Source organism: Dasypus novemcinctus, chromosome 6 (assembly GCF_030445035.2).
Source record: "Dasypus novemcinctus isolate mDasNov1 chromosome 6, mDasNov1.1.hap2, whole genome shotgun sequence".
Taxonomy (NCBI): Eukaryota; Metazoa; Chordata; class Mammalia; order Cingulata; family Dasypodidae; genus Dasypus; species Dasypus novemcinctus.
The window spans coordinates 83,605,393-83,621,326 of record NC_080678.1 but is presented as its reverse complement, the minus strand read 5'-3'; the positions used below and the strand labels follow the sequence as shown (position 1 = coordinate 83,621,326).

The window sequence follows — 15,934 nt, the reverse complement described above, 5'->3', positions numbered from 1 at the left end:
TTTCAATAAGCCTACCAAGTCTATTTTTCTGGGACAGAAGAGTCTCTTCAACAAATGGTGCTGGGAGAACTGGATATCCATAACCAAAAGAATGAGAGAGAACCCCTATCTCACTCCCTGTATGAGAATCATCTCAAAATGGTTCGAAGACCTAAACGTAAAAGCCAGGACCATAAAACTCCCAGAAGATAATGTAGGGAAATGCCAGGAAGACCATGTAGTAGGTGGGGGTCTCTTAAACCTTAAACCCAAAGCATGAGCAACAAAAGAAAAAATAGGTAAATAGAACCTCCTTAAAATTGAACACCACAAAGGACTTTGTGAAGAGGGTAAAAAGGCAGCTTACTCAAAGGGAAAAAATATTTGGAAATCACACATCCAAAAAGGGTCTAAAATTCATGATATATAAAGAGATCCTACAACTCAACAACAAAAGGACAAATAACCCAATTAAAAAATAGGCAAAAGGGTAAGCAGATGTGGCTCAAGTACTTGAGCTCCTGTCTGCCACATGAGAGGTCCCAGGTTTGCTTCCCAGTGCCTCCTAAAGAAGATGCACAAGACAGTGAGCTGACATGATGGGCTGGCACAGTGAGCTAATGCAACAAGAAGATGCAACAAAGCGACAAAAGGAGGAAAACACAAAGAGAGATACAACAAAGCAGGGAGTAGAGGTGGCTCAAGTGATTAGGTGCCTCCCTCCCACATGGGAGGTCCCTGGTTCAGTTCCAGTGCCTTCTAAAAAAAGAAGATGAATACAAAATGAAAAGACAGAGCAAGCACAAACAACAAAGAGGGGCAGGGATAAACAAATCTTTTTTTTTTTAAAAGGGGCAAAAGACGTGAACTGACATTTTTCTAAAGAAGAAAGAAAAATGGCAGGAAAAAGAAAACACATGAAAAAATGTTAAGCATCACTGGCAAATCAAATCAAAGCTACAATGAGGTATCATTTCATACCTACAAGGATGGCCACTATTAACAAAACAGAAAACTACAAGTGTTGGAGAGGATGTGGAGAGCTTATTCACTGTTGGTGGGAAATGAATGAAAATGGTACAGTCACTGTGTAAGTCTGTTTGGTGGTTCCAAGGAAGTCAGATATAGATCTACCATGTGACCTGGCAATACTAGGTTTATACCCAGAAGTGAGAACAGTGACATGAAAAGACATCTGCACACTGATTTCATAGCAATATTATTCACAATTGCCAAAAGATGGAAAGAACCCATGTCTATCAACTGACGAAAGGATAAACAAACAGTGGTATATATACACGATGGAATATTACTCAGCTGTAAGAAGACATGAAGTCATGAAGCATATGACAACGTGAATAAACCTGGAGGACTTTATGTTGCATGAAGCAAGCAGGCACCAAAGAATAAATATTGTATGAAATCACTATTATGAAATACATATAATGAGCAAACTCATGGAGTTAATAGCTAGAACATAAGTCATCAGACAGAAGAATGTGGTTAGAGAGTGGAAAGCTGAGGTTTAATCTGTGCAGAATTGGTAAAAAGTTGTTTGTAAAGAAATGGTGAAAGCACATCATAGGATTTGTAATTAGTAGTGCTAACATATGGGTATGATAGCTGTTTGTTTTTTGTTTTGGAGCAATGAAAATGCTCTAATATTGATTGAAGTGATGAATGCACAACTCAGTGATTATACCAAATGCCACTGATTGTACACTTTAGATAAATTACATAGTTTATAAACAAACACAAAAAAATAATAGGGTGGGTTGGGGGGAAATTACACCAAATAAAAGATAGACGGGAAGCGGACGTAGCTCAACTGATGGAGCGTCCGCCTACCATATGGAGGGTCCAGGGTTCGATACCCAGGACCTCCTGACCTGTGTGGTGAGCTGGCCCACATTCAGTGCTGCCACATACAAGGAGTGCTGTGCCACACAGGGGTGCCCCAGCATAGGGGTGCCCATGTGCAGAGTGTGCCCTGTAAGGAGAGCTGCCCCATGTGAAAAAAGTACAGCCCACCTAGGAGTGGCGCCGTACACACAGAGAGATGACACAGCAAGATGATGCAACAAAAAAAAGATGCAGTTTCCCAGTGCCACCGGATAATGCAAGCAGACACAGAAGAACACACAGCGAATTGCCAAAGTGAGCAGGCAACAGGAGGAAGGGGAGAGAGATAAATAAAATAAATCTTAAAAAAACAAAAGATTCCAAACAATGCAGGTGTTTGTGGTGGGGTGATATATGGGAGCCCTGTATGATGTCATGCATGTTTACGTATGACTAACATACCACAATAAAATTTTCTAAAATGAAAAAAAGTTACATTGTTTTGAATCATTATAAGAGAAGGTATATAGAATTTTGTTGTAAATGATTAATCTTCGTAATATAGGCTCTCGCACACGGTTCTCACATGTACCTGTAGCCATTATTGTGTCATCTTTCCCTTGGGTGAAGACTACAATTCGCTGCCTCTTCAAGTTCACCTTTGGCAGAGCTTGTGTCCTTCTGGCTATCTCTTTAATGTCTTCAGTCTATTGACAGAAAGAAGGAAAAATGCTCTCAGAATCATTACAGTAAAGCAAAACTTTACTAGTTGATTAAGGATTTAATGTCTCATAACCAAAATGAGAGACCTGAACATCTATTAAGAGATATTTTTTCAAGAAATTTAGCCATATATAAATGTGGACAGAAAAAGTATAATAAACTTCCAGAAGCCAATAATCACACTGCAACAATTTAAACTTATGACAAATCTTATTTCATTTATACCTTCACTAACTCTGGCTTCCTGATTACTTTGAAGCAACCCCCAGATACTATAGTGATTTATAAGTGTTTTAGAATGTAGCTCTGAAAAAGAACGACTTAAGTAGACATAACCATGTAACTATTACCATTCTTAAAAAATAATAATTCCTTAGTATCAATAAATACTCAGTAATTACAAATTTCTAATTAAAGAGAACTTTTTAAAAAGAGCAATATTTAATTACTTTATATAGCATAATTATTTTATATAGAGCATAATTATGCTGACTTAGGAAATAATACAGTTGCTATAATATCAAATGTTAACCTTCTATTACACAGACTTAATTTTTTAAAAAGTAAACTATTTCAAATTCAGAAAATAAAATAACAGACAAAAGGCAAATTAATGTTATGGAAGCGTTACTCCAAAAAATTCTGTCCAGGCATTTTTATCATACACAATCCTAAAAACAAACTCACTTGTTCCTCCAGTGTTTAGAAAGATACGCAAATGAACACAAATTGGTTAAATGACATGAACAAGGTCTCCGAGTAAATGAAGAATTTGAAGAAAAAAATGCTTAATCATATCTCATAAAACTAAGCCCCGTGTTCTTGTGTTGACCTTTAGCACTGATATAGTATTTTCTTTCCTTTTGCTACAAAAATATTACAATATTATTAACTATACTCTATAAACTACATTAGTTATATTTTTCCTATGTATCACACCATATTTTAAACACCTTATAGTAGATGAACATCCCTGTATTTATATTATTAGCCACAATTTTCATCTATCACCATAATCACTGTTATACAGTCCCTAGATTATCCTCTAGCTGTTCTCCAACTAACATTAACCTCCCTGGGACTACCCATTTCATCCACAGTCACATCCATAAATCAACAGTGTTTGTTATGCTCATTATAATGTGCTACCATCAACTTCATACATTACCACTTATTTACAATTGATCTTATTAAACATTCTGCATACATTGAGTATCAGCTCCTCCTTCTCAACCTACATTCAGTCTCCCACCAACCTATACTCCAAAGTCCAACTCCATTAGTCTACTCATTGTATTTCATTCCTATCAGTGAGACTATACAATAGTGTAGTGACTGGCTTATTTCATTCAACAGAATGTCCTCAATGTTTCTCTATGTTGTCATGTGCTTCCCCAATTCATTTCTTCTTCTAGCTATAGGTTTTTCTCATATATATTTTATCAGATTGAGAAAGTTTCCTTCTAGTCCTATCTTTTAGAATTTTTTTTTTAGTTGAGAAAGGATGTCGTGTGTGGTCCAACGCCTTTTCTGCATCTATTGAAATGATCATGTAATTTTTTTCTTCAATTTATTAATCTGGTGTATTACACTAATTTTCTTGTGTTGAACCACCCTTGCCTACCTGGTATAAAGCCCTCTTGATCGTGATGTGTAATTTTTTAAAATGTGTTTTTGGATTTGGTTAGACTTAATTTTCTGTAAAAGATAAAGTTAAAACATTACAAATTCATTCTAGAAACTTCGATGCTATTTTTCACATAGCATAGGTCATGGCGTTTGTATCATAAATGTTCTGATGTGAAATCTAACTCTTGAGCTAAAGATAGGGCTTTTAGAATCATGTTTTCACCCATTTTAGAGAACTGAAAAATCCCTGTCTGAACTTAGTGGGCCTCTAAAGCTCTCCACAGTTTTGGCTTTGTTGGCAGTTTACTCCTATTGCTGTGCAAAGTTTCAAACAGTTATGGTGAGAGAAACAAATATTAGAGAGAAATTGTATGAGTGATATAAAGGAAGTTAATGAGGATATATAGGATGGAAAAATTTGGGTTAAGCAAAGCAGACAAGTTATAATGGTTATAAGCAACATCAGAAAATATGACGTTTTTAAAGGTAAGACAATCTCTAGTGAAATATTTGTATGTTGTTTGTTCATTAAATACTTAAAAATTTTTCAGATAATATATGAAGTTAAGCTTCTATTACACCTAATATTAATGATTTTCAGAGATCTGTTGTTTCTGAAAAGAATAGTCTTTAGTGGTAGGACAATACCACTGACCTTTCAAATATGCTAACTATTTCACTTTTGTTGCTTATTTTAGAACAGAACTAAGCCTGAACTCTGATAAAATAAGAAAAGAAATCCCCTTAGTTCTTGGGAACAGATTATAGAAATGACCAGTAATACTCAAAAGGACCAAAAAAATAATAATAACGTCTTCACTCATTTAAAGCACACATTTAATTATATCGACTCACTTACATTCTCCCAACTTCTTTAGCACAAAAACGTTTAGCTACTATAGGATTCTTGCTTATGATGATTAATAAAGATGAAAGGTGAAAACTTTAAAACAGATTCACTTTGAGAAACAGATTCACTAGGAAAAGAATCCTAGGCATATATCAGATGTTTCTGAAAAAGAAGTCTTTCTTCAAGGTGGTAAAAGGAATAAATTAAGAATGAGATTTCATGGTTATCTTCTACTGACCCTGTGAGAGGATGTATTGTGTGCATGTGTGGGTGTGTGGCCAAGTAATATATATTTTATTTTATTTTTTCATTAGAAAAGGTGTGAGCTTACAAAACAATTAAGCATAATGTGCAGAGTTCCCATACACCACCTCTCCAACAAAACCTTACATTGCTGTGGAACATTTGTTACAGATTATGAAAAAACGTGATCAGACTATTACCACTAACTATGGTCCATACTGTACACTTGAAATATTTTTCCCATGCACCCCTTATTGACAATATGTATTAGTGGTGTACATTTGTTATCGTTCATATTTTTACTGTTACCACAGACCATCTTCCACCACATGGTTCACTGTGAAATATAGTCACATGCCTCGTACATTCTGTCCAAAGTGTACACTCAGTGGCTCTCACTCTCATCACGGAGTTGTGCAGTCATCACCCCAGTAAACCTTTGAAAGATTTTTTAGTCAAAAAGAAAAAAAATCCCATACCCCTCTATTATTGACTGTTAGCATGATGCAGCACCTTCTTTGACACTGATGCAAGAATATTACAATATTGCTGCTCACTATAGTCCATAAGTTACATTAATTATATTTTTCCCATGCATCACTATATTCTTACCACCTTGTGATAGTGATGTACATTTGTTCTAGTTCGTAGAAGAACATTATTTTATTTGTATTATTAACTATAATAATAGGATGTGTTATTCTATGGGAGTTTTGGTAATCTAATCAAAGAAACATTTCTTAATTAAAACTTATAAAAACAACCTTTCTAAATACACACCATAATCTTTACAGAATGGTTAATGCTTACTCTACATCCACAGTTCATACAAAATCTCTTTGTCACCCAGTCTAGGTTCACTATCAGTAAACACCTAAATTTCTTACTTCACCTTAAGAGCCACTGTTTTGCCTTCAACAGCTGATTCACCATGAAGTACAAAAACTTTTCCAAAAACCTCAGTGTTAACCTCCCAAAACTACAATTTAGATCTACAATTTTTTTCCTGGTAATTTCTTTTTTTTTGCACTTAAACTGACACATCGTAACAGGATGATAAATTTCAAAGGACATTAGATATGACGGTCTGGACTTAAACTATCTTTGTGACCTTGTATAGTACCATTCTGAGGTACTGTTTCCTCATTTAAAAAAAAACTAAGAAAATAATATTTACCTTAGAACACATTGTGAGCAATGTATATTAAAATTAGTGACTAAAAGTTTGAAGAGAAACAAGATATTTTATATAGGCTCAAAGTATCTCCCCATAAGAATAGTTACTACTAGAAACAGTAATTGTACAGGGAAGAAAACTGACAGACATCACCTTAACCCAGTGATCAAGGTTAACCTCACCAGCACTAAGACACAGTGACATCATGTCCCTTCCTGATAGGAATGCACTAAGGACACATCACTTCTGTGGTATTCCTGCCAAAAATGTCCAAACGCAACTTAAACATGAGAAAATATCAAACAGACGCAAATTGAGGGACATTCTACAAAGTAACTGATCAGTACTCTTCAGAAGTATCAAGGTCAAAAATGACAAGGGAAGAGTGAAAAACTGTCATAGATAAGAGGACACTAAGGAGAAGTGTTAACTAAGTGCAGTATGGGAATCATGGGATGGATTCTGGAACTGAAAAAGGAAATTTGAGGAAAACCTGGTGAAATCAGAATAAATCAAGTCTGCAGTTGCGATATTGGTATTGTACCAATGTTAATTTCCTGGTTTTGATCATTAGACCTTGGTTATATAGGATGTTAACATTAGGGAAAGCTGGGTGAAGGGCATATTGCAACTCTATTTTTGCAACTTCTCTAAGTCTAGACTTATTTCAAAATAAAAAGTTAAAAATAGTGGTTGTGAGGATGTACATGCTATGCACTTAGTATGTATTAGTTTCCTTACTTTAATACTCTCATTTTAATATTCTCCAAAACCATGACATCCTGAATTTGCTTGAAAATCTCTAATAATACAAGCTGTTAATAGGCAAAAACACAACCAAAGCAAAATATGGACATTAGTGTAGTAATATATTAACAGTCTTCCAGTAAGGGTAAAATAGTAGGAAATATACTAAGTGAAAGAAACTAGACAAAAGGTACTACATATTGTTTGACTCCATCTATACAAAATATAAATAAATTAGAAAGACAGAAACAGAATAGCAGCTATGTACAGGAGGGGAAGCATAGAGAGATTAAGAGGTGATTATTAAGGGGTAGAGTTTTTTTTAATCTGATTTTTATTTATTATTATTAGAATAATGAAAATGCTTTAATAATGATTGAAGAAATGAATGCATAACTTTGTAATTATACCAAATAGCACTGATGGTACAATTTTGATGGATAGTATGCTTTATTAATAAGTATCAATAAAATTGATTTAAAAACATATCATTAAAAAAAGAATTCAATTTTGGTATCTAATAAGGAAGTAGAAAGACAAAAGGGGGTAGGAGAAGTAGAAGAAAACTCACATCGATTGAATTATGGGACATGTACATAGTTCTAAAATGCTCATTAAATATTAACTACACTGGGCAGCAGGTACTCTTATCACATCCCCACTCTATAGATGAAGAAATCGAGTCACAGAGAAGTAACTTGCCTAAGGTCATAAATAGACTAAGTAGTGGAACCAGAGCTAACCCTCACAGTCTGATCCCAGAGATCACACTCAATCACTATTCCATGCTACCTACAGATTATTTTGTTTTTATGAATTCTGGCAGTATGCTTTTTGTTATCACAAAACTATAGCATGTTCATTCTAAATCATTTTTTCTGCCACATCCACAAGTCATTCCTGCTGTTGTATTTAAGTTACTATTTTTCTTAATTATATGGGCTTGTATTTTACCCTAGTGAATTTCCATATTTAAATTTCAAGGTATTTCTCATTTTTTCAAAGTCATTCTGAAATCTAATATTATTATAATTTGAAGGAGAGAGCAGTATAATAAAGTACAGTACAGTAAAGAGTACCAGACTGAAAGAAGCAAGCTCTGGTTCTGTCTCTGTTATGTCTTGGCTATGTGACCTTGAACAAGTCATGAAGTCTGTTTTTTAATTGTTGAACTGATATTGCAATACACACCCTACATATCTCCAAAGGTATGTGTGTGAGCATTAAATATATTAATGACATGTAGGAAAAGAGGTTTTATAAGCAGTGAAGTATTTTATGATTGTAAAGTGATGCTTTTATTGCCACTGATCACATAATTTTAGCCCTGCCTTATAACTTAAAGAATATACTCTCTACTTTTAACAAGCTGGTGATACAAATGTTAAACAGTAGTGTGACAATCTACATATTCCTGTGGAATACCAATTGTGGTATTCCCACACATTGCCTCATTTAACTATAACATTTCCAAACTCCTACAATAGTTAATGGTATTCATCTCATGCTTCCCTCCTGCTCATTCACTCCTTCCAGTAACAGCGGCCTTCCCTTAGTTCTTGCAGTACACTATGCTCTTTCTTGGGGGCCTGTATGCTACTGTTTCCTCTGAAATTTGTTTCTCTTTTTGTCTTGTCTTGTTTTTCCCTGTCATGGCTAGACATTTGTATTTTTCAGGTTTTACTTCTTCAGAGAGTCCTTCCATGAACATGATATCTAAAATAGGGCCCCCTCCCACTCTTTCACAATACCCTGTATAGCAGCGTCTACCTTGTCTTTGAGTTTGGCATGCAGTAAGTGTTCTGTAACTATTTGTTGAATGAATAAATGATAAAATGAAGATAATCTGAAGATTATCCTCATTTCCTTAATCTGTTTAAAAACCATCTCCTTTGGGGGCCCAGGCACCTTCGAAAGCAGTATTACACTCTCTTAACCAGTAGGACCCGACTTAGTGAGTGTCTTATTCCCAGAAACTCTGGCTTTGTTGCAAATATAGAATATTATTGCATTTTCTGTATTTGTGAGAAACACAGGAAACTTAGAATCACCTTGAAGAATTCTTTGGGAATGAACACCCCTCTATAGTGCTATTCATGAGACTTTCTGCAATGATGTGTATGTTCTATATCTGCCCTGTCTGACATGGCAGTCACTAGCTACGTATGGCTACGGAGCACTTCAAATGCACCGAGTATGACTGAATAACTGAATTTTAAATTTTATTTAATTTTACCTAATTTTAATTTGGATAGTCACATATGACTAACAATATTGGAGAGCACAATTTTATTTTGTCCTCTCTTAGTGGTATAAGATGATATAGGGAAGTGGATTTGGCCCAACAGATAGGGCAACTGCCTACCACATGGGAGGTCTAAGGTTCAAACCCAGGGCCTCCTGACCCAAGTGATGAGCTGGCCCATGTGCAGTGCTGATGCACGCAAGGAGTGCCAAGCCACACAGGGGTGTCCCTGCGTAGGGGAGCCCCATGCGCAAGGAGTGCGCCCAGTAAAGAGAGCTGCCCAACGAGAAAAAAGTGCAGCCTGCCCAGGAATAGCGCCGCACACATGGAGAGCTGATGCAGCAAGATGATGCAATAAAACAAGATACAGATTCCGGGTGCTGCTAACAAGAATGGAAGCAGACACAGAAGAACACACAGTGCATAGACACAGAAAGCAGACAAGTGGTGGGGAGGGGCAGGGAAGGGGACAGAAATAAATAAGAAAACATACCTTAAAAAAAAAAGATATAATCATTGGTCAAGAATGGAAACAAGTCTGGGATCCTCTAGATAGAGTAGGGGCTGTGGGAAAAGTAGGAAAAAGGAGAAGGATTGCCTTTTCCCCTCTGTGGACAGATATATTATATATCTTAAAGACTAAAATAAGAAAATTAAAATTTGTTGCTTGGAGTAAAAGCAAATAAATAATTCAGCAGAGAAGGTATTAATTTTCTGAATCATTTGGCACATACTCTTGCACAATGGAAATAGAATACGTATATTTAGCTTTTAGGGGTATTTTCTTCATTTTATTTAATTTAAAACAATTTTCAATACTGTTTTTTAAAGTCTTCATAATGAGATATGCTTTTAAGCACCTTATTTTTATTTAGGTTCTAAAAATAAAACCTTTAATTGGTTCAGCTCAAGATGAGGTAGATTTAAAGGCACACTGCTGTCTGAACTGATTTTCCAGAATAATAAAAAGCCTTATGAAACTTTTTACCCCAAGAATTGCCATTTTAAATTCTTAGCAGGTTTGTCATTTAAATCAGACACTATGCAATTTTCCATCACCTACACACACACACATATATATATATATCCCCTCTCCACTGCTTTGTGCTCTGCCCAGCTCCAGTTTTTATCTCATTCTCCAGTGCCCTCTTAAGCTACTGAAAATTGCCCAATTCATTTTAAAGATTAAAGATTCCTTAAAAGAAAGATTATCTAAAAACTGCAGAGAAGCTAACCAGAATATCATAAACAATGCCACTGAGATATTTCCTGATGAATAAACACTGGTTATTTTTAGAGGCATTTGAATTGGTCTTCAACAGACAGATCACCAGTGGCAAAATTCAGTGGCTTTGGGAACTGATTGGGATTTATAATAGAAAAGATAGTAGGACAACAGAGCTGGTGAGAAGGAAAAAAATGCTCACCTTTTTTCCTTTTTAATCTTTTCATTTCTTTCCTCTCATTATGTTCCAAATTTAAAGGTAAAATTAAAGTTGGGAGGGATTAAAATGTAGACTTTGTCTAGTTTGTCACAGAAGACTTGAGCGCATTAATAAATTTCTATAGACAGAAAACTATTAAGATAAAGTGATTTAATCTTATTTGAGTCTTTAAGAATACCAAGTTCTAAACCTATGCTTTCATACTACTATCAAATGAACTAAGGAAACTTTAATGACATTTGAAATCACTGAATTTTCCAAATAGCATTCTATAACATAAAAGTACTGTATTTTATTAATATTATTACTTGAAATTTTCTGACTCATGGCTCATATATATTCTGCAATGTTTCTAATGTCTTAGGGACCCCATGAAGGGACATATTAAGACACTGTGTGCTTAGTCAATATAACATAACACTGTCACTATAACCAAGAGACCAGTTTTGCTCTGTCAGGAGGTAATAAGGTATGTGATTATAATTATCATCACTTTGTTCATACGCTATAATCAATTATGGCAGATTTATAGAAAAAGAAACAATTCAGAAATAAGTAAGTAGGAACTAATGGAGGGAGCAGATGTAGCTCAGGTGGTTGAGCGCCTGCTTCCCATGTAGGAGGTCCTGGGTTCAGTCCCCAGTACTTCCTTAAAAAATAAAAATAAAAACTTACGAAAAGGTTAATATGATGCTAGTTAGCAGAAAAAAGCAAAAATAGTCTGTTACTAAGACTGAATTTAAACCAGGTATAGCCAAAGCATATAGCTCAAATGGGCAACAAAAGTATAAAGTAGTCAGGCAAAACTGTTTTTTAAAAAAGTATTATCTGGTTATTACAGGATTATGTTCATTTGTTATGCAACATGTTACATTTCTACGCATCTGCAAAATTGGTTATTTTATAGAACCAAAATACATTTTCTTATGCTAATAGAGAAAACTGACAGGATACAAATTTATATTCTATAAGCTTTTATCTGTTGAGAATTTTGATACAACAACAGAGGATATAAATTTTTACTAAAATTTTATATCAATGAAATTTTACTTATAATCTCATGATCAAACATTTGACTATTAAACTGAATGTTGCTCTTATTACATTTAGTACTATATATCAATTGTCAGTTTGGGAAATTACAAAGTGAAATGTATATGGGAAAAAAAAAACAGAAAAATCTTTATAACTTTTATATGTGACTCAACCTACAAAACAAACACCCAAAGAACTACCATAGTTCCCAATAATTGAGAATGAGGCAGGGTTTCATGCCCTAAAGTAGTTCTTTCATGGGACATTCAAAGTAGAATACTTATACCACATGCTCATCATCTCACTCTAATGAAGAGGAAAATCTGTCTGGTTGTCAACCCCTATGGCACGGAAAGATGTATGTGTATTACTTTGTTGCTTGATAATGAATCCATCTTTAGTACATTTAAATAACAGTTCTATCACAAATTTACATAACACCTTTCTCTAAAGAGATCAAAGTAGGCTTACTAATTCCATCCAGTCAATGTTCATGTCTAATCGAGATGGTAAAGAACTCTATAAGTAAGCAAGTAAAGAGGGAGCTTCTGTATTCCATTTTCATGCAAGTTAAAATTTATTTTATTACTATCACTAAACATTCCAAGTTGCTGCTTAGAACACAGCATCCTACATAGTACTGGCTTTATAAATGTGATAGTCACAAAAGATTCCAATTCAGCTCATTCTGTCAATTAATCCAGCTTCAGTTACATTAAGTGTTTTAAAAAAATTGATTTGAAGATGGATATTACATATAAGTAAAAACACAATCTTGACTGTTATCTTAATTTAGCCAACGATAACCACATGGAGTTTTGAATCCTGACAGGATAATAATTCTACTAGGAAAATAGAATCAGGGCCTAAATTAAAGCCAATTATTGATATTTAGTTTCAGAAAATTTATGTATATTTTATGCCATGAAAAAAAGAAAAGAACAAAAGGGAGAAGAAAAATGCAAACAGGAAGTTTATATAAGCAAGATCTAAATTAATAGGTTCCTAACAACTGTTAAGTACAACCTTTAGGAAATTAATTTGCATAATGATAATCTACATGTGGTGGCGTTGAAATTCTTTAAACGACATTATATTTCACTATTTAGTCTTGCTCCACCACTGCTTTAGCAGTGAATCCTTATGAAATGTAATGCAGCTAATGAGCTAGCTTTTTAACTGAACAAACTGACAGGCCCCATATCTGCAGAGGCAGCTTGAAACCGTGCCCAACCTCTTGGCTTCCCAAGAGGCTTTTCAAAATTCAATAAATAACATCTGTAGGCGATGTTGGGTGCAGACCTAGCAGAGTGCGTCATAACACTGTGCTGGCAGAACAAAGAAACCATGACGACTGCCAAGTTTCCATGGCAACTGCTGCGAGGCTCTGAGAGTATAATAGCACATCAATCACTGTCCAAAAGAACTTCATTATCAGCTAGAAAAAACCTTTAGGATCTGTTTAGTGTGCAATTGTGGGTTAACTCACCTCAAAGCCTTGCTCTCTAGCAAAAGTGGCAGCTTCCTGAAAAAAAAAAAAAAAGAACAGTTAATTATAAAGTGCTAGGTAATGAAGAAATAATCCATTTTGAAACTCAGTCTTCTTTTTACAAAATTATCTCAATATACCCACATAGTTCAATTTTCATTCTTACACCAAAAAAAAGATTTCTTTTTTTTCTATTGGCATTAAAAAAAAAAGGCAGCCTAATGTCAACACACTTCCCAAGTTGGAATAAAGAGGATGTAGTACATGTTTTTACTGTAGCTGCCTCAGTGAGTTCAGGTGTTTTGACCTGGCAAAGAAAGACAATCATATGGAACCTATGGAACAATCTGGTAGATAGATTTTTATTTAAAATAATATCTCTCAGAAAGCTCTCTTTTAGGTAATGCCTGCTAATAAATGTATAGATTCAGAAACATCACCATTTTGCAAGCCCAGTAATAAAATTGATTCAAGCAAGGATCATCAATGCATGCTAAATTCATTAGGTAAAAGGATATTTCCATTGAATCAAAGTATCACAGATTACATACTGGCCACTGGGAGCAGAGCATAACTTTATAAGGGAAGGATCACCCTGTTATCACCATAACCAGGTGATTGATCTTGTGGGACTGCCAAATATGATGTACCTTCTGTTGTGATGCAATATAAAGTATACATTATCACCTATAAAGTATTCTGTTCTGGTCAAAAACTTTTAACATGAATTACTAAAAACTTTATTTCAACAACTTGCAGTCCATAGGAAATACAGGGAAAGGGGGACAAGTTAAATGATACATTGAGGAAGCACTTAGACAATCCATAAGGTAGGCTGTTCTACAGGACTAGACTGATGCCTTCAACAGGTGAATTTCATGAAAAACTGGGGGAGGCAGAAACAACCCAAAGAAAGGCATGGACCTTATCTGAATCATACTTTTAATAAATCACCTATAAAAAAAACATTTTGGAGACAAGTGTGGAAATTTGCATATGAAATGGGAATTAGGTAAAACTAAGGAATTATCAGTTTTATTGAGTATGATAAAGAAAATGTCCTATTTCTTAGAGATGCCTTCTGAAGTATTTAGGGATCAAATGTCATGGTACGTGTAATTTCCTCTAAAATACTTCAAAAAGAATTAAAATGAAGCAAAACTGACAAAACGTTAACTGATAAATCTAGATATTAATGTATGTAGTAGGTAGAGGTTCAGAATCTTCTTTTTCATATGTTTGAAAATTTCCAAAATAAAACGGTTAAAAAATTTCTCTTTAATATAAAAGACAGTCAGGTAACAAAAGTTAAACATTAAACAAACATGGACCTTTTTTAAGATGCTTAGATATTAAAAATCTTAAGGGCACAATCTGACAAACATTATTATATACCCCAATGCCTTTATAGCAGGTTATCAAATGACCAAGGCATGTCTGTGTAACCAAATCCTTTCTCTTTATTCTTTGCTTTGTGCTTATATTTTAACATTAGGACTGATAGAAAACGGAGGCAATATTATTTTTCAACACTACTTCCCTCCTGAAAATGAAAAAAATTTTCAGACAACTGTCAAGAGCCTCTACATCTTAACTTACATTCCTCCAAAATTATCTTTGCCAAGAGATATTATTAGAAGGATGGGATTTGAGCCTGAGTGGTAAGCAGATCCAACTCAACTGAAATGAACTGCTGCACAAAACCATGTAAGGCAGAAAATAGTCAATGTCTCCAGCACAAATTTGGGTACTATCTACACGTTGGGAAAAACACTGGGAAAAAATGTACGCATGAAGTTATGGGCTAATATATTAATAATATGTATAGTTAGAGAATCATTTCGAAAGTTTGAAAAGGTCAAAATGCGTGTTTAGAGCTGAAAACACTGAAGTTAATAGAAAGAGATAAGCTGAAGGTTCTCTGTTCAGTAGAAAAACATAAAGTTGACTAGGTTGCTAAAAAAAAAATTATCATCATTTTGTACAACCAATAGTCAATAATATTTGTTGGCCTCTATGTCAAGGAAAAGGATAAGGTTCAAAAGATATCAATGTAGTGCTTTTCCAAGCTGTCACATAATTAACCAAGCTATTTTTTTTTTTTTTTATATTAAAAGGACAACCATAAAGCTCTGCTGGAACTATTTATTTATATAAAGTTAAAACAAATTATGTGTAGGACTAAAATTGCACTAAAACCTAATGACTCAAAGTTCATGTACAATAGTTAAATTGGTTTTTAACATCTAGTTTTGCTCACACAAATGTAGTAAGAAATTAACTGTGACCTGTTATGATATACTAGAACTAACTAAAATTAACTGCAAGAAGACACAAATTGGTGTGAAGCTGTTATTTTTTTAAGGAAATTGGGCCCTAGGACACTTCCACATCTGTAAACTATTCTAAGTGTCAACATATTCTGCCTTAGGAAGGACATGCTGAAGAAAAGTCAACTGAATTTTCTGTCTCAGCTCCCCCTCACACAGGTTTTCAGAGCCGTGCCCTATCACTAGAAAAGCCAAGCACT

At 34.5% G+C, this 15,934-nt stretch overlaps 1 protein-coding gene across 8 annotated transcripts in view; it reads right to left on the bottom strand.

Moving 5' to 3' along the window:
* ADK (adenosine kinase) overlaps positions 1-15,934 on the bottom strand; it is a 573,433-nt gene that overhangs the window by 119,369 nt on the left and 438,130 nt on the right. For all 8 annotated transcript variants that reach the window (XM_004455088.4, XM_012523930.3, XM_004455089.4 and 5 more), the window contains 2 exons: positions 13,405-13,440; positions 2,414-2,528 (listed from right to left, as the gene is read on the bottom strand). In XM_004455088.4, coding sequence (XP_004455145.2) covers positions 2,414-2,528; positions 13,405-13,440 — 151 coding nt within the window. The remainder of the gene's footprint in view (positions 1-2,413; positions 2,529-13,404; positions 13,441-15,934) is intronic.